The 16,911-nt window shown below is 33.7% G+C and overlaps 1 protein-coding gene across 1 annotated transcript in view; it reads left to right on the forward strand.

The window, feature by feature from the left end:
- The window catches only part of LOC127857427 (G-protein coupled receptor GRL101-like), a 75,885-nt gene that overhangs the window by 40,312 nt on the left and 18,662 nt on the right, over positions 1 to 16,911 (forward strand). Inside the window, 7 exon segments of the mRNA XM_052393823.1 lie at positions 145 to 243; positions 1,878 to 1,994; positions 2,592 to 2,723; positions 3,541 to 3,678; positions 11,381 to 11,735; positions 14,414 to 14,556; positions 15,925 to 16,041. Coding sequence (XP_052249783.1) covers positions 145 to 243; positions 1,878 to 1,994; positions 2,592 to 2,723; positions 3,541 to 3,678; positions 11,381 to 11,735; positions 14,414 to 14,556; positions 15,925 to 16,041 — 1,101 coding nt within the window.

Here is a 16,911-nt window from a genome sequence, read left to right on the forward strand (position 1 = left end):
TATTTTCGTCAAAAGATTCGGGCGACCAAAGCCATAAACAAAGCCGTTCACAACGCGCGATCAAGATAGAGATGTTTTCCCTTGCAAATTAATTCTATACAATAAAAAAATGTGCACATGAATGTTAAAATTTTTTTGTTGCAGGCGAGCATTTCCAATGTGAGAATGGGTTTTACATCACACGGAACAAAGTCTGCAACGGCTTTATTGACTGTCAGGAAACCCAGGCAGACGAGACTAACTGTAAGTAATTGATCAATACCAGGCACGCAATTATAAAACGGACCAATCAAACAATCGACTTTTTTTAATGTTTCATATGAACGATATTAGGTTTAGCGAATTTGAATAAAAGATATGAAGAAAGATATTATAAACATGTATATAGCCATTTAAAACGAAATAATGGTGAACTTCTTGACAAATTTGTTTTAGTTAAAATTACAAACGAAACAGCAATGACTTGTTTTTGTTTACTATCCTTCTGGATAATTCTTTTTCTAGACTGTTTCAAATAAGAGTTGTGCTCAACTCTGTACATTCACTTTTATAATATTTAGCTGTACTGCTCAATAGTTACAGTGCACGCCCTGTTTAAGTTTACCAGTGTAATGAGAGGAGTGTACATCACAAAATGAAGCATGTGTTTCTATTTTTTTCATCGCAGATGCAAAGGGAATACATTTTATTGCCAGATGTTCAATTTTTAAACAAAAGAAAATGATTTATGTGAAACCATTAAATATCAAAGATGTTCTCAATTGGTTTCAAAAAAGATTAACAACAGTCTACGAAACTATTTATTTCCCTCAGGTGTTTAATAGTTGCTGTTGGTCTGCAGTTAATACAGAACAAGCGTTTTGCATTGCCTTTTGTGTAAACATTTGAAAACCGTAAAAGCGGACATAAAATTGCATTAGTTTTATGGCTCATCGATAATTGAGTTGACCTACCGCTTTCTTAACAGTATTAAGATGATGTTTATAGAGGTTACCCATAAACAATTTAGCTCTTAGTTTAGTCATTATTACAATAGCAATTAATTTGTAGACTTTGATATATGTATTCAGAGCGTTGTGAAATTCTTGTTACATCTGACAAACGACAGAGCAATGCGGTTTTTATTTATTATCCTTTTGTTTGACATTACTTTACAATTATTTTTTCGAGACTGTTTCAAATAGGAGTTGAACTCAACTCAGTACATTCGCTTTTGAAATATTGAGCTGTACTGCTCACTACTAACAGTGCACGCCATGTTTAAGTTTACCGGTGTAATGAGCGTAACGAACATAGAAAAATGAAGCATGTGTTTCTATATTCCCTTGCAGATGCAAAGGGAATATATTTTCTGTCCAGATGTTCAATTGTTAAACAAAAGAAAATGATTTATGTGAAACCTTTAAATATCAAAGATGTTTTACATTGTTTGCAAAAAACGATTTACAACAGTCTACGAAACAATTGATTTACCTCAGGTGTTTAATGTTTGCTGTTGGTCTGCATTTAATACAAAAAAGCGTATTTTATTAGGCATACACGTCTTTATTAGTTTTTATGTTTATTTGACATGTTGCATTGCCTTTTGTATAAACATTAGCAAACCATCAAAGCAGACATAAGCTTGCATTAGTTTTATTGCTCATCGGTAATTGAGTTGACCTACCGCTTTCTTAACAGTATCAAGGTGATGTTTACAGAGGTTTCACATCAATAATTTAGCTTCTGGTTAAGTCATTATAAAACTTTAAATTTAATGGAGTGTACCAAAAACGTGTGGCGAATAGACGGATGGCTGCTTTATCGTTCGTTTTGTTTTTTGATATCTATTATAAATGTATGCTATACATATTTTGTTTTTGCAATCGCGTTTTTAGGCGGTAATTGTACGGTGGATCAGTACCGGTGTATGAATGGCCGCTGTATACGAAGGTCCAACATCTGTGACGGGGAGTGTGACTGCTACAGCACCTGCGACGATGAGCGTAACTGTGGTAATGTTGGCAACCATACTCTTTTAATTATGCGTCTCTTAAATGCAAGTTATTCTTTCTTATGCTGATTTTCTTGCTTTTATTCAGTGTGCTTTTAAGTCCGTAGATATAAATTTAATATCAAATTGGCATCCTATTACCATTAAAAATATCGTGAAACTTACACGGCCTGTCTCTTACAAGAAACAATACGTACACAAGTCTTTACCTACCAAACAATGTCTCTTCCTTACAAGAAATAATATATTCACCGCTCCTTTCATATATAAACATGTATGTTCCTTACCAGAAAGAACAGCAAGTATACGCTTCGATAATAATATATACACCGTTCCGAACACAATTAGACTTAAGGTTTCTTACCGGAAACAAAAGCATGTATACGCTGCAAAATAACTTACACACTTATATGGTATGTCCCTTACTAGGTGAATACAACTGGTATACACTGCAATACATATGTGAAAAACATTGCTTAAATACTTACTCCGCATGTTAATAACAAGATACAACGACCTATATTCAATTTGAGTGAAATAATATTTCATACACCCTTTCTTCAATACTTATTTGCTTAATCACTTGCCGTCTAATCAGAAAAAACGGCCTGTCCCCTTGGAGACAGTTTTATCTGCAAGAACAGTAACCGCTGCATCGACAAGAAATACCTCTGCGATGGGGCCAATGACTGCGCCAATACCAGGATGGGGATGGACGAGTACTTTTGCAGTAGGTTTTGTTAATACTGGTTTGTAGTGTACGATCCTTTTCTATACATTCTGAAATAAATATTTTAAAATTAATTTTTAGTTTAACACCTTTTCAATAACCTAAGCAGTTATCCTTGTAAACGTTGAAATTTGTTCAAAACCATTTCTATAACTAAAGCAGTAACATTTGTAATGTTTAAAATTGGCATTAATATAATATAATATATATTCAACCTTGACGCTTTTATCATATAGACTGTAGAGCTTACAACAAAAGTTACAAAGACCTTTTCACTAGTCCCTTAGAATAGTTAAATATAAGATCGGACACCAAAAACCAGCAAACCTTACGGCAACATAATTAGAAATATCGTAATGCCAATTTTAAACATTACAAATGTTACTGCTTTAGTTATAGAAATGGTTTTGAACAAATTTAAAGTGTTGCTGTATTCGGAAGAATAATATATATAATTTATATATATTATTCTTCCGAATACAGCAACACTTTAATAATCTGTATATTGAAATATTATATATCAACAATGACATCATGCTCATGTTTCCGATCAGTGAACACACAACCAGAAGGAGGAAAAAAGAGTCATGACAATATCAGCATCTAATGATTTACAGCAATTTACATCCAATAAAATAATAAACTTCAAAAAGCTATAATTTCTTGACTTTGTGTAATTTTGCCACTAGTGTTATGACCAAAATGTGCACGTCGATGGCTCATAGATTATCGTCTTGCCATGACCCTGTCCATCAGAAATGTTTAAAAAAGAAAGTCATCAATACTAACCCGTTATTTCTCTTATTTGTTCCTACAGAAGCAAACCGGTCCGAGTGCGATCCCCGCACGAAAATCTGGTGCCAGGAGGGGAGATGTCTGCCGGCCACGGGTCCAGAGAGAGTCACCTGTGATCACTATGCGGACTGTCTCAACGGAGAGGACGAAGAAGGCTGTGGTATGTCTTCATTATCATTGGTTTTCAGTTTAATGTTTAAATTCAAACAATATGCAAGTATATCTTCGACAACAGAGCGTATTTATTTTAACTAAGTGCGTGGGTAGTCTTCCTTATAATAAATTATAAATCAAAAGTTTATTTTAAATATGAGCAACATATGCGGTTCTAGGCGACATTCAACACGTTCAAATTCTAAATAACGTTTCCAAGGTTGTGACCCAAGCTCTAATCATGTTTGTATGTTTAATGTCGTGTCGGGTGTATTTTCCTATTTTATACAGGTTTTATTGTACTAGCGGGCGTTTCTCTGCTGATAATGTCTCCGGAGCTTCATAATTCATATTTATTGTCAGTAGGGTTACTGAGGGTAATGTAAGATTCAAAATATGTCAACTTGCAGAGACAACCATGGGTCGTTTATTGGCCATAATGGCGTAGTAGATATGGTGTTGGCCTATCAAACGTGAGGTAACGGGTTCATTCCCCCCTTTCTGGGATCATACTATAGATCTCTCCTAAAGAAGTACTGGGGACCAGGAATCAAATTCAAGCACGTTTCAATATGTCTTATGCTTTCGATACAATCGTTTAAGTATTTGTAAAGAAACTGGTACACTGCCATTGGGGTCCACGTCTCATGCCATACACTAGGGATACGGTTAGAGTTTAGCAGGGGATCAAACCTGCGATCATTGAGCACGGGAGCCTTTGTGGTACTACTAACATTCTTCAAAAGCAGCAGATTAGATTACCATATTTATTAAGCCAGATACTGTTTATTAATGTTAATTATTTCGTCGATAAAGCAACTAAAAATACTAAGTATCTAAAAAGGAATAGTGTAATAAATGTACACATATAAAGGCCCGCCATTTAACGGTCAATATACCGGTTTTTTGTATTTCACTTGTTTACGGATGCGGAAACCTGATAATTAGCCTAGATTGATATATACATATTTAAATAGAAATACAAATTAAACTCAAAGTATGAGATATAACATATAGAACGGTAGAATGTCTTTACCCGGTTTATGATAATTTGCACTTTTCGCTATAGTTTCCTGAAATAAACAAATCTTGTTTGCCCAATCTAATCGTTTTGTACGACTTCAATACGGATGCTCATTTATGATTGAATTGAAATGACTGAAGCCTTAAATATTTATGTTCATTTCGGTAACTTAATAACGCTAGACCATGTTGCATTGGGTGAAATGGGCTATCCTACAATTGCACTGATGAAGCTTCACACATTTCAAATGAACAAACCGTTGTATTAAATAACAAAAATTATGCTAAAAACAATTACAGATGTGTTATAGACGCATTATTATGAGCCGCATCAAAAGAAAATGCGCCGTCTGATCGGGAGGTATACCCTGTCAGCTATACAACCATTCAATGTTGCTTTGTCTCATTATCAGAAATATGCACAACCTGGCATTGAGCTACGCTGGCCATATCGCAAAAGCTCATTTTGTAATGGCTCGGCTCAAGAAACTGTTTAATCTTTCATCCCATTACATATAGGGTATATGCGAAACGTATTCTTTGATAGCTGACATATTTAGCTATGTAATTAAAAAACAACAACAAAGTGTTCTTAAATTGGAAGTCAACCGCAATACTTTTGTCTATGAAACTAATATTTTGTTTTTAGATTAAAACCAAATATGTCAGATATGTTCACAATCACGTCGCCTTATTTTCATACAGTTCACGTTTCACTGAGCGCTCTTGGGTAAAGTACTTGGTTACTTAGTGATCTTATTATCGACAGTCCGATAAGCAATCTTTAATATAGAATTTGACGAGCTTCAATTTCTTAAATTACCGCGGCGTTTCAGAGTCTGCACATATCTCGAAATTACAAGAATTAAGGAACATCGTCGAAGAACAAACACTGCCTTCAGCCAGACTGCATGTCGGTTTATTTGTTACAAAATGATTTTAACAAATAAACATTGATGATTTCTTATAAAAAAACAAATGATATACATCGGCACAAAACGTGTATTATAGCGAATATTTCCAATCAAATGTCTACCTTAATTCTTAATCCACGACTTATACAGAATAATGAACGAGTTATGTTTTGCAACATATTTCAAAACATATATACAAAATGTATGTTGCATTTGCGCATTTGTCAGAGCATTTATGAGTGCGTCGTCTAATTTTCCATCAGAATGGGTTAGATTGATACTTTTGGTAAGATGTTCAGTAACCTAATAACACTTAACGGCTGTGTGCAATGTGGAATCGGCAATCTTGATATTGTTTCGGTAAAGCTTCCTTTTTTTAAACGACCGCATTGAACTTTGTCGTATGTTTTAGGTAACGTGTACCTAAAACATAGTATAGCATTTGCGATATTGGGTCTTCACATATTAATTTATTGCTTTGCTAGACAAACAGTGCCTGTAGGGGACCGCATGTTTGCTACACTTTAATTTACATTTAGTGGTATCAAACACATCATAATAGGTAGAATACCAGAAAACTAATACTAGAAAAATATGTTGACACTCATAACATGTGTTCTTACCTAATCTTGCTCATGGATAAGAACTTGATTTAACATGGGCAATTCACCTTATCACTCTTAATAAGTAATAATGTAACACATGTAAACCTTAGTGGGTGGGGTAATATTTATTTACTATTTGATATTTAACCTATGTTTCAAATGCTGTCTGCAGTTAAGTTATAGTATTGAATGAGACTCTAATGATAACAGACTTGAAACTTTACCTGGATTACCAGCTACGCGATTGTTGGAGTTTAAATCCAGATTCTTGTAAATGTATTGTACACATGTTCACTTAGTGTTGTTTAACCCTAGGTGGCGTTGTAGCTAAGAATGACGTCACTATTACGTAAACAATCTGCTGTAAACTGTTTTTATACTGCATCAATTTTTATTGTTTTAAAATACTATTTGCATTTAATATAGCAAATATGCAGGTAATTTATGTAGTAGTATATATTATATTGTTAATTAATACATATTGAAATGTTATATTTTTCATTGAACAATCCAAAGTTATTGGTGATTCTGTCAGTATTCTGCTGTTCACGTTATGCCATTCTAATACTTAGCAGAATTCTGCGGTAACATAATTTCTGAGAGTATAAAAGGCCGTGAGTTCTGAGTTTGAATCACTCTAACCAGAACGGTTGGGTCGGTAGGTGATAACGCAAGAGTATGAGAATAAAAGAAAGACAAAGGCTTTGAAAGTTGATGGTTTGTAATTGACAACCTCATAAGAAAAAGAAATAACATACAAATATAACAGAAAAACTTGCAGGATTTTAACAGAAAACTTGCAGAATTTTAACAGAAAACTCACAGAATATTAACAGAAAACTTGCAGAATTTCAACATTATTATTAACTTATAACTCTTATTTTTCTCATGTAATGTTATCATTGACATAAATGTATTATGTTCATAAATGTGTGATATGATGAAAATAATAAATAATACGTTTGACAAAATTTATAAAAAGTGTTTATTTTTCACTTCTTAACTAAAAGAAATTTATCTTGACACGATTCGCTACCGCTTCCGAAGATATTTACTTTCACAAAAGTCAGAGTCGTGACATATTTTGGTGGCAGCGAAAACTCCATACTACCAATTATGTATCATTTCTGCAGAATTTAAATGTTCAGATTTAATGGATTTGCATTAGAATAAATGGATAAATTATATTTGGAAACTTATTTATTTTTTAAAAAACCGTTCTCAATCTTTTTTTAACTATGGACAGAGATATGGTGTTAACACGACATAGAGCTCGTGAAGAAAATGATAACATTCAAATTAGGAATGAGAGGCAGAATGTTGAACATTCAAATAGTGAAGAATTACAAATTATTAACACAGATGAACAATGTTGTTCTACTTATAATGGACAGTCACAGTGTATGACTAGTTCAAAGTTACATATGAGTGCTGGCGACACTCATGATAATAAAGCAATGAGTCAAAGTATTTCAAACATTGAGGCAAAAGTTGCAAGCCTTGAGAATTCTTTATTACATGTAACCCAGGAGTTAACAAATGCTTTAAAAAATCTAGATTTGCAAAATAATAGGGATAAATCTCTTGACTCGCATAGGCAAAACAGACTTCAAAGTCACAGGTTGGCATACAGTGAGAGTGATACTGATAGTGATAGTATTCCTGACCCAGATAATCTTATGTCCAATTCATCAATGCATGTTAACAGGGGAAACAAACATTATCCGAAATTACCTCCCTTCACAGGTAAAGAATCATGGAATGTTTGGTTTAACCGATTTGAGGATGTTGCAAAGAGGCAAAGATGGACACTTGATGAAAAATTAGATGAAATATTACCTAGATTACAGGGAATAGCTGGTGAATTTGTTTATGGTCAATTGAACCGTGACACTAGGTCAGATTACAAATCTTTATGCAAAGAACTCTCAAACAGATTCAGGATAGTTGAAACCTCTAAAACATTTTGGGTACAATTCAGTCACAGAAATCAAAAATGTGGGGAAACAGCAGAAGAGTATGCTGCTGAATTAAAAATGTTGTATGACAAAGCCCATGTCAATCGTGATAAAGAAACAAGAAAAGAGGATCTTTTAAGAAGATTCCTTGATGGTTTAATTGATGATAAGGCTCGTTTTCATATAGAATTCATAAAAGAACCAAAAAATATCGATGAAGCTGTTTTTCAAACAGTATGTTTCCAAGAAACAAAACAAAAGAAAAGGTCATATAATGAAAATATTCGACACATATTAACTGATTCAGATAACAGTGATATAGAATGTGATGTTGCAAGAATTGCACCAGGTAAAAATAAAACAAGGCTGATTAAGAAAGAGGTTAACAGTGTTCATGAGAACCTATCAAATAAAATAGAAACCAATGACATGGACAAATTGAGAGAAATTGTCAGAGCAGAATTAAATGCATTGACTGCCCAACAAAACAAATTAGAATTTTACAAAAGTTGCAACACCGCACCAAAAGCCCAATTTATGAAGGATAGGTCACATACAAACAGTTACATTAAAAGCAGAATGAACAATGACAGGAAATGTTTCTATTGTCATGACCCATCGCATATAAAAAGAAATTGCCCAAAATTACAAAACATGCAAAGTCAAATAACTGAACAGTGTAAAATGCCATCAGCATTCCCATCCCAAAGTAATATGCACAAAGTGAGAGAAAATCATGCCTACACCAATGGCACACAACTGATGAGTCAAAATCAAAGCAATAAAGGCAGTGAAAATCAATGGCACCATCAAAACAACACCAATAGCTACAGTTATGCTACCCCTGGCTCATGTTTAAACTAGATAGGACTGACTTAAATGGCCAAGAGACAGTCCAAAATTTTGAAGGCCCAAGTAATGTTGCTATTCCAGCAAATAATCCTATTAGGCGAGGTTTCCCATTATCAGAAAGTATATATATTGCTGGATGTGTTCAAGGAGTGCACGTTAATTACGTTGTTGATACTGGTGCAGAAAAAACTGTAGTTTCCAAAAATATTTATAATAGAATTGATGATTCATGTAAACCATCTTTACAAAAAAAGGCAAATTACTACATGCAGGTGGGGAACCATTGACAGATTTTGGAAAATGTGATTTAGAATTGCTAATTGATGGATATAAAACAAAATTAGAAGTCATTATTGCAGATATAAAAGATGATGTTTTACTGGGTATGGACATTTTAAAAGGAAGTAACGGCAAACCTGCTGATATTATACTTAGTCAGAACAAAATTTTACTCAATGGCGCAGAAATTACATGTCATCAATACAGTGATAATACTGTACGGAAAGTTAAGTCTGCAGATCATTATGTTATTAATGGCTATACAGAACAAATAATTGATGCATATGTAGACAGATATGAAATGGATGACAATAGAAAGTGTGCTGACATTTTAATTGAGGCATCAGCTAGTTTTAAAAACAATTTCCCTGTTATGATGGCCACAAGTTTAGCAAATATCAATAGTGCCCCAACAGTTAAAGTTAGACTGATAAATCCATTTCCTAATGATGTTTCAATCAATCAAGACACAGTGATTGGTACAGCAGAATTTGTAGCAAATGACCCAGTACAATTACTTGAGTCAGAAAATATGCAGGACCTCAATACAAATTCAATAAGGAGATTACAATTTGTTCAAACACCTGAAAACAAAGTCCTAAGAAATGTTTCTCAGGACAACATTAAAATAGCAAATGATAACAGCATAAGTCAAACAGCTGAGACAACAGCTCGAGTGATACTAAATGAAGTTATTGCAAGATTTGGATGCCCTATTTCTATTCATAGTGATCAAGGAAGCAATTATGAAAGTAAAATTTTCTCAGAATTATGTGAAATGCTTGAAATTAAGAAAACGAGAACGACAAGTAGAAACCCAAAAGGCAATGGTCAAACTGAGAGATATAATAAAACATTAATACGCATGATCAGGGCTTATCTGTCTGATAATCAAACTGACTGGGATTTAAATTTAGGTTGTTAAGCAGCAGCATATAGAGCTACTCCCAATGAAACTACAAAATTGACTCCAAATTTATTAATGTTGGGTAGAGAGGTCAGACTACCTGCTGAGATTGCTTTTGGTAGTTTTGCAAACAGTAAAAATGAATTGATCTCCTCTTATGGTGATTATGTCTTGAAACTCAAAAATAAAATGCTAACTTGCCATCAAATTTGTAGAGAACATTTACAAAATGCTGCTAAAAGACATACAGATTTGAACGGGTCAGGAAAAACATTTAATCAGTACAATGCTGGTGACATTGTTTGGTATTTAAATGTGAGAAGAAAAGAAGCAGTATGCACTAAGTTGTTAACACCATACTCCGGTCCATATCTCATCCAAAGTAAAATTAGTGACCAAAATTATATTTTACAATTTTCTAAATCTGTGACTGATGTTAAAGTTGTACATCATGACAAATTGAAACCTTACAAGGGTACTTGTCCCCCAAAATGGATTTCCAAATAAAAGAAATTCAATGCAGATAAATTCTGCCAGTTTTTCTGCCAGAAACAGAAACTATTATTTGCATGCTGTTTAAGCTCATTAATAACAATGATTGTCATGGTAAAAAGATTAAAAATAATTGTATTACAATATTATAACATGTATTAAAACAAAATGTTGTGTATTTTCAGAATGTCTTACATCAACAATAGAGGCAGGATATTTGAATGCCAACATTGCCTTCCAAAATATCAAGGCGAAAAATCTAAAGTTTTTGATCATTTTTACAAAAAACACGTCGCTTTGGACAAAGTTCCATTTTATTGTGCAATTTGCAAATTTGTGTGTGCATCCGAAGTGGATTTATATCGTCATGTTAAAAAATGTAACTTTCCTCCACATGAGGCAACTGTAAATGCCATGTTGGCTAATAATGAAAACGTAAATGAAAATGCTTCATTAATCAAAAATGTCAATCCATATGTTCCAACTTCCTTGGACATTGTTCGCTTTTCAAAAGAAGATTCGTGTTTGATTTTTAACAGTCGTCGTAAGTCTTCAGACATTTTGAAATCTGCAATGGAATTGTCAGGCTTAAAAACAAATTCCATTCACAGTACCCCTACTGTTGACATTTTGCCCGAGATGTTAGGTGAACACGATTTGTCACCTTTTGACTTTCCAGAGTCACCATTACATTCTTCCAATAAAAGAATTTTGTGTCCTACGAAATCTCCATGGAGTGTATCTTCCACGTCTTCGTCTTCTTCATCGTCGACGTCAACCTGTGACACTTGTAAAAATGATCTCAAATCTGAGATTCTTGAACTGAAATCAGCGGTTTATACGATGGGCTTAGCGCTGGGCCAATTAGTTGATGAACTCCGTGAGTTCAAAGCGGAGAAAAGTGATGTTGTTCCAGCTTTTGTTGTTCCTCCCATTCAAAATAGAAAGGAGAATGAACCAGTCATTGTTCGAAGGCCAACAATCACTGAAAGGTGTCATTACCAGCCATCTCCTGCGAGTTCACGTGGTCGAGGGTATCATCCTTACCGGCAACAAATGCGGAGGCCACCACTGTTCCCGCCAAAGCCAGTGAATACCCACATAAGATTTTGATACAACGTGTTTTGCACAGCAATTATTTTGCACTGGTTTCCTGAAAAACATAATAAGCTAACCATAAGTAACTTCTTTGTCATTTAAAAAAAATCATAAATTTATACTAATTTTCATTGTAACATGCATATGGAAATAATGTCTTAAATCCGAATATGCAAATGCATCCAAAATTACTAACTTAGTGGTCGGCTACATTTAGAAACAGATTCAATAAATAACTAGAATCTTGCCATAGAAACAATTAACGCACTTTAACATTAAATACTAATGAATTGTTAACATACCGAGTTTTGGTATCTCTCCTTCCATTACATGTAAATAATCTAGAAAAAACGAATCGAAATTTGAATAGAAATTCTAACGGCATGGCTGGTAAAGGGAAGTAACTCTTTAAACCATGCAAACTGTGTAAAACTCGGATCAGCAAAGGTCGTAATGCACTAAATAATTCCGACGGTTACAACCTTAATTGTCATTTTTGTTTTTGGCAAACAATAATTGATACTATGAAATGTGAAGTAAACATAGTCATTTTATTAAAAAATTGCTGCATTATAACAAGATTAATGATAGTCAAAGAGTTTATTTAACATTTGATGTGTTGTTACTGTTGTTGTTGTTTATGTTGATGTTCAAAGGTAAATTTAAAGAGCATTGGCTCTTTGCATTGTTGTAAAATTGATCTTTAAAAAGATCGGAATTTCCTCCAAATGTTTTAATCACTGTTGACATGCTCTGTTGTTTGAGATGCTTGTGATAGAGGAGGAAACATTCTAGTCTTATCCATGCTCAATTTTTATATATGTACTTAATTTGTTGTTATAAGTAAAATGTCATGAGCATCACAATGTTTAATATATTTGTTTAAAACCCTTGCTCATAACTTACTTGTTAACATGTTTGTTCCTATTATTGTCACTTGTGTTTTACAGCACTAGGTGATAAGTATTGTTATTATCGGAATGTTATATATGCTGAATATATTATCCATTTGTTAATTTGTATTGTATTAATTGTTCAATGTCGATAGTTAGACATTAAATTAATAAATTTTATTTATTGAAAAGGAGTTATTTATTTATTGTGATTGTTTAAATGATTCTATGAACTTAATAGTTTTGTGAGGACACAAACAATCTTAAGAGGGGGGTAATGTAACACATGTAAACCTTAGTGGGTGGGGTAATATTTATTTACTATTTGATATTTAACCTATGTTTCAAATGCTGTCTGCAGTTAAGTTATAGTATTGAATGAGACTCTAATGATAACAGACTTGAAAATTTACCTGGATTACCAGCTACGCGATTGTTGGAGTTTAAATCCAGATTCTTGTAAATGTATTGTACACATGTTCACTTAGTGTTATTTAACCCTAGGTGGCGTTGTAGCTAAGAATGACGTCACTATTACGTAAACAATCTGCTGTAAACTGTTTTTATACTGCATCAATTTTTATTGTTTTAAAATACTATTTGCATTTAAAATAGCAAATATGCAGGTAATTTATGTAGTAGTATATATTATATTGTTAATACATATTGAAATGTTATATTTTTCATTGAACAATCCAAAGTTATTGGTGATTCTGTCAGTCTTCTGCTGTTCACGTTATGACATTCTAATACTTAGCAGAATTCTGCGGTAACATAATTTCTGAGAGTATAAAAGGCCGTGAGTTCTGAGTTTGAATCACTCTAACCAGAACGGTTGGGTCGGTAGGTGATAACGCAAGAATATGAGAATAAAAGAAAGACAAAGGCTTTGAAAGTTGATGGTTTGTAATTGACAACCTCATAAGAAAAAGAAATAACATACAAATATAACAGAAAAACTTGCAGGATTTTAACAGAAAACTTGCAGAATTTTAACAGAAAACTCACAGAATTTTAACAGAAAACTTGCAGAATTTCAACATTATTATTAACTTATAACTCTTACTTTTCTCATGTAATGTTATCATTGACATAAATGTATTATGTTCATAAATGTGTGATATGATGAAAATAATAAATAATACGTTTGACAAAATTTATAAAAAGTGTTTATTTTTCACTTCTTAACTAAAAGAAATTTATCTTGACACGATTCGCTACCGCTTCCGAAGATATTTACTTTCACAAAAGTCAGAGTCGTGACAATATATACCAATGAACATTAGAGGTATCGTCTTGTTATTTTTTTGAATGAATACAAATATAGAAACAAACGAACTTAAACGACGCGGAAAGTAATGAAATGACGTAATCATGTAAACAATATGACATTATACAATTTCCGGGATATTTACAATTAATCCCTAAAAATGTCAAACACTCTGGAAAAAACTACCGTTTTTCTGAGTAACTTGCCGCATCAAACAGCTAGTTGAAGACTCCTGAAATGGAACGTACATAGGAAGAATGAAACAAAAAATTAAACACGTGAAATAATGAAACTTTGGAAGCATTATCAGTCACGTTATTTTTGTGAATACCCACTAGTCGTTTATGTAACGTAACATACGAACAAGATGTGCCGACCTTCTCACCTTTACACACAGTTTAAGGAAATTTTACTCTGTAGAAAAACATGTGTCAATGTTATTAACATACAGTCGTTTTCATCTCTACCTTCTAGATTACCCACCGTGTAACTCCAGTCAGTTCCATTGTCACAACGGCCAGTGTATACCCTGGGAGCAACGATGTAACGGTGGACCGCCGGATTGCTTCGATCGCTCCGACGAAATAAATTGTGGTAAGTAATGTCTATTTAATGCGGAGAATTCACACATTTTCCTGACTGATTTATAAAACGTGTACATTTAAATTTAAATAAATTGCAAAGTTTATACCATCTATAAGCAAATTACAGTCTTTATAAGTGTGGGCTCAAACACGTACCTTTGCTACTAAAAACTGTGTTTATGGTGGTTATAATTTTGTACCGGTTGAGAGCCATAAGATGCGCAGTGTATTGCTTACCTCTATATATTTAATCATATGGACTATAAACTAGCCACCATAGCATATTTATTTAACGTGGTATACTATATTTAATGAAAAGAAGTGAACTTATTTTTGTGGTGAAATTTGACACAGGACTTCTGTGGTGCGGTATATTTCGAACCAAACCAGACATAAATTGTAGTAAGGCATGTGTAAGCACGGTTTCTTCATATATTTCTTAACTATCGGGAATACATGGCATCATTTTTCGGATATTGAGGGGACATGCACTGCAACAAATAATATAGGAAACTATACGTCTCAATTGGTTGTTAAGTAAAGATATTCGGTGCTTGTAATGCAAGGTCATGGCTCGCCATCTCAGGCCCGCCGATGTTGATGTCAGCGAATGTTTATGAATATATAACAGCCGTGCTCTGTGAAAAGAGGGTTTTATGCTTGTGCGTTAAGTGTCGCCCCAGATTAACCTGTGCAGTCCGCACAGACGAATCATGGACATTTTCCGAAACAGAAAATATCATACAAGCGGAAAGTGTCGTCCCTGATTAGCCTGTGCGGACTGAACGCATATGCATTCGACCCCATGTTCACAGAGAATAGCTCAAATTTATTTGCAAATATATTACACTACAAAACCCTTACATTTATAATCATAACAACTTGATTGCTTTCGATTTAGGCAGATCACTTTTTTAAACATTTACTCTTAATGGAATTTGTTATAAATTGCTCCAGGTAATATCTGTTCTGTTATATCTAGTGCGTTGTATATATCGATTCTTCTGAAATGAAGATTAATAAAATGCAAATCTTACCTTTAAGACCAGACTCGATGCAGCCAATGCTTTCATTTATGTTAGATGCCTAATGATATATATACCGCGTCATATTGTTATTCGTTGTTTTCATTAACGTTCAATAGTTTTTAAAGTTTACATTTTCACAATATTGCAATACATGATCGCATTTCTCACATATATCAACGTATAATTTGCAATTGTTTTAAAGACACTAAAATATTAATGAAAATATAACAACCTCGTGGATTTAGGCGCCACTAATACTTTTTGTATCTTTATAATATGTCGAATCATTAACAAATCACTGAGTTCTGAATTAATTGTCTATAAACAAGCTCACGTGGTATTGATTTCAGAGCAGAACACTTGCGCGTACGGTCTTGCCAGATGCAAGTCGGGTCAGTGCATCCCGCAGGAGTTCTGGTGCGACTACATCCGGGACTGTCCCGACTTCTCCGATGAAACAGACTGTGGTATGGCAGTTTGACATTGACAAGGAATGATTCGAACGTGCATGGGCAACAACAATTCATCATTTATTTACCACCGAAATTTAGTGGAAATGTGTATCAATCATCGCCACATTTGCTTTCAACTCTGTGTCTTTTACTTTAACCCGTTGATATAGTTACCAAAACAACAGGTTTTCGAGTCAAACTAAGAGTTTGGCTTTCACTCTATCTCTTTTCATTTATTGTGATCACTAAAGGTAAAACACGTATGTGTCAAACAGTTTTCAACGATTTTAAACTTGAATAGCAAGCATGCATTCATAACAAATTTAAATAAGTTAAAATGTGTAGTTTGTTTTCTACGTTTCCCCACGATTGTTTGATAACCCCACGTAGATATTCGTTTTAGCACTCAATTTTACGTGTTCTTAAGTTCCTTGCTAAACATGAACCTCGCTCTGCGAAAACGGGCTTTAATGCATGCGATTTTAAGTGTCGACCCAGAATTCAAATCACATACGACATTTCCCGCTTGTATGGTATCTTTCGTTTACAAGAATTATCTTCTTAGCATCCATTTAATGCATAAAGTATCGTTTCATGTTAGGCTGTGTGGAATGCACAGGCTAAGCCAGAAAAGTAACAAGATCTGTTTTCTCAGAGCGAGAGTCATATGAAAAATAAATAATATTTTAAAGTAGATATTATGGTGAGTGGTTTTTGTAGGCATATCAAATGGTTTATCCTTATAAGGTAATCGAAGGACCAGGAGTTGATGGACTAAACGGCACTGGCAAATAAAAAACATTAACAAGTATATTCATGTACTTTCTCCTCACAATGTTTATATCCTTCTAGAGTCTACATTCATGACCTTTTTACTCATAGTGT

This window comes from Dreissena polymorpha, chromosome 14, assembly GCF_020536995.1.
Source record: "Dreissena polymorpha isolate Duluth1 chromosome 14, UMN_Dpol_1.0, whole genome shotgun sequence".
Classification (NCBI taxonomy): Eukaryota; Metazoa; Mollusca; class Bivalvia; order Myida; family Dreissenidae; genus Dreissena; species Dreissena polymorpha.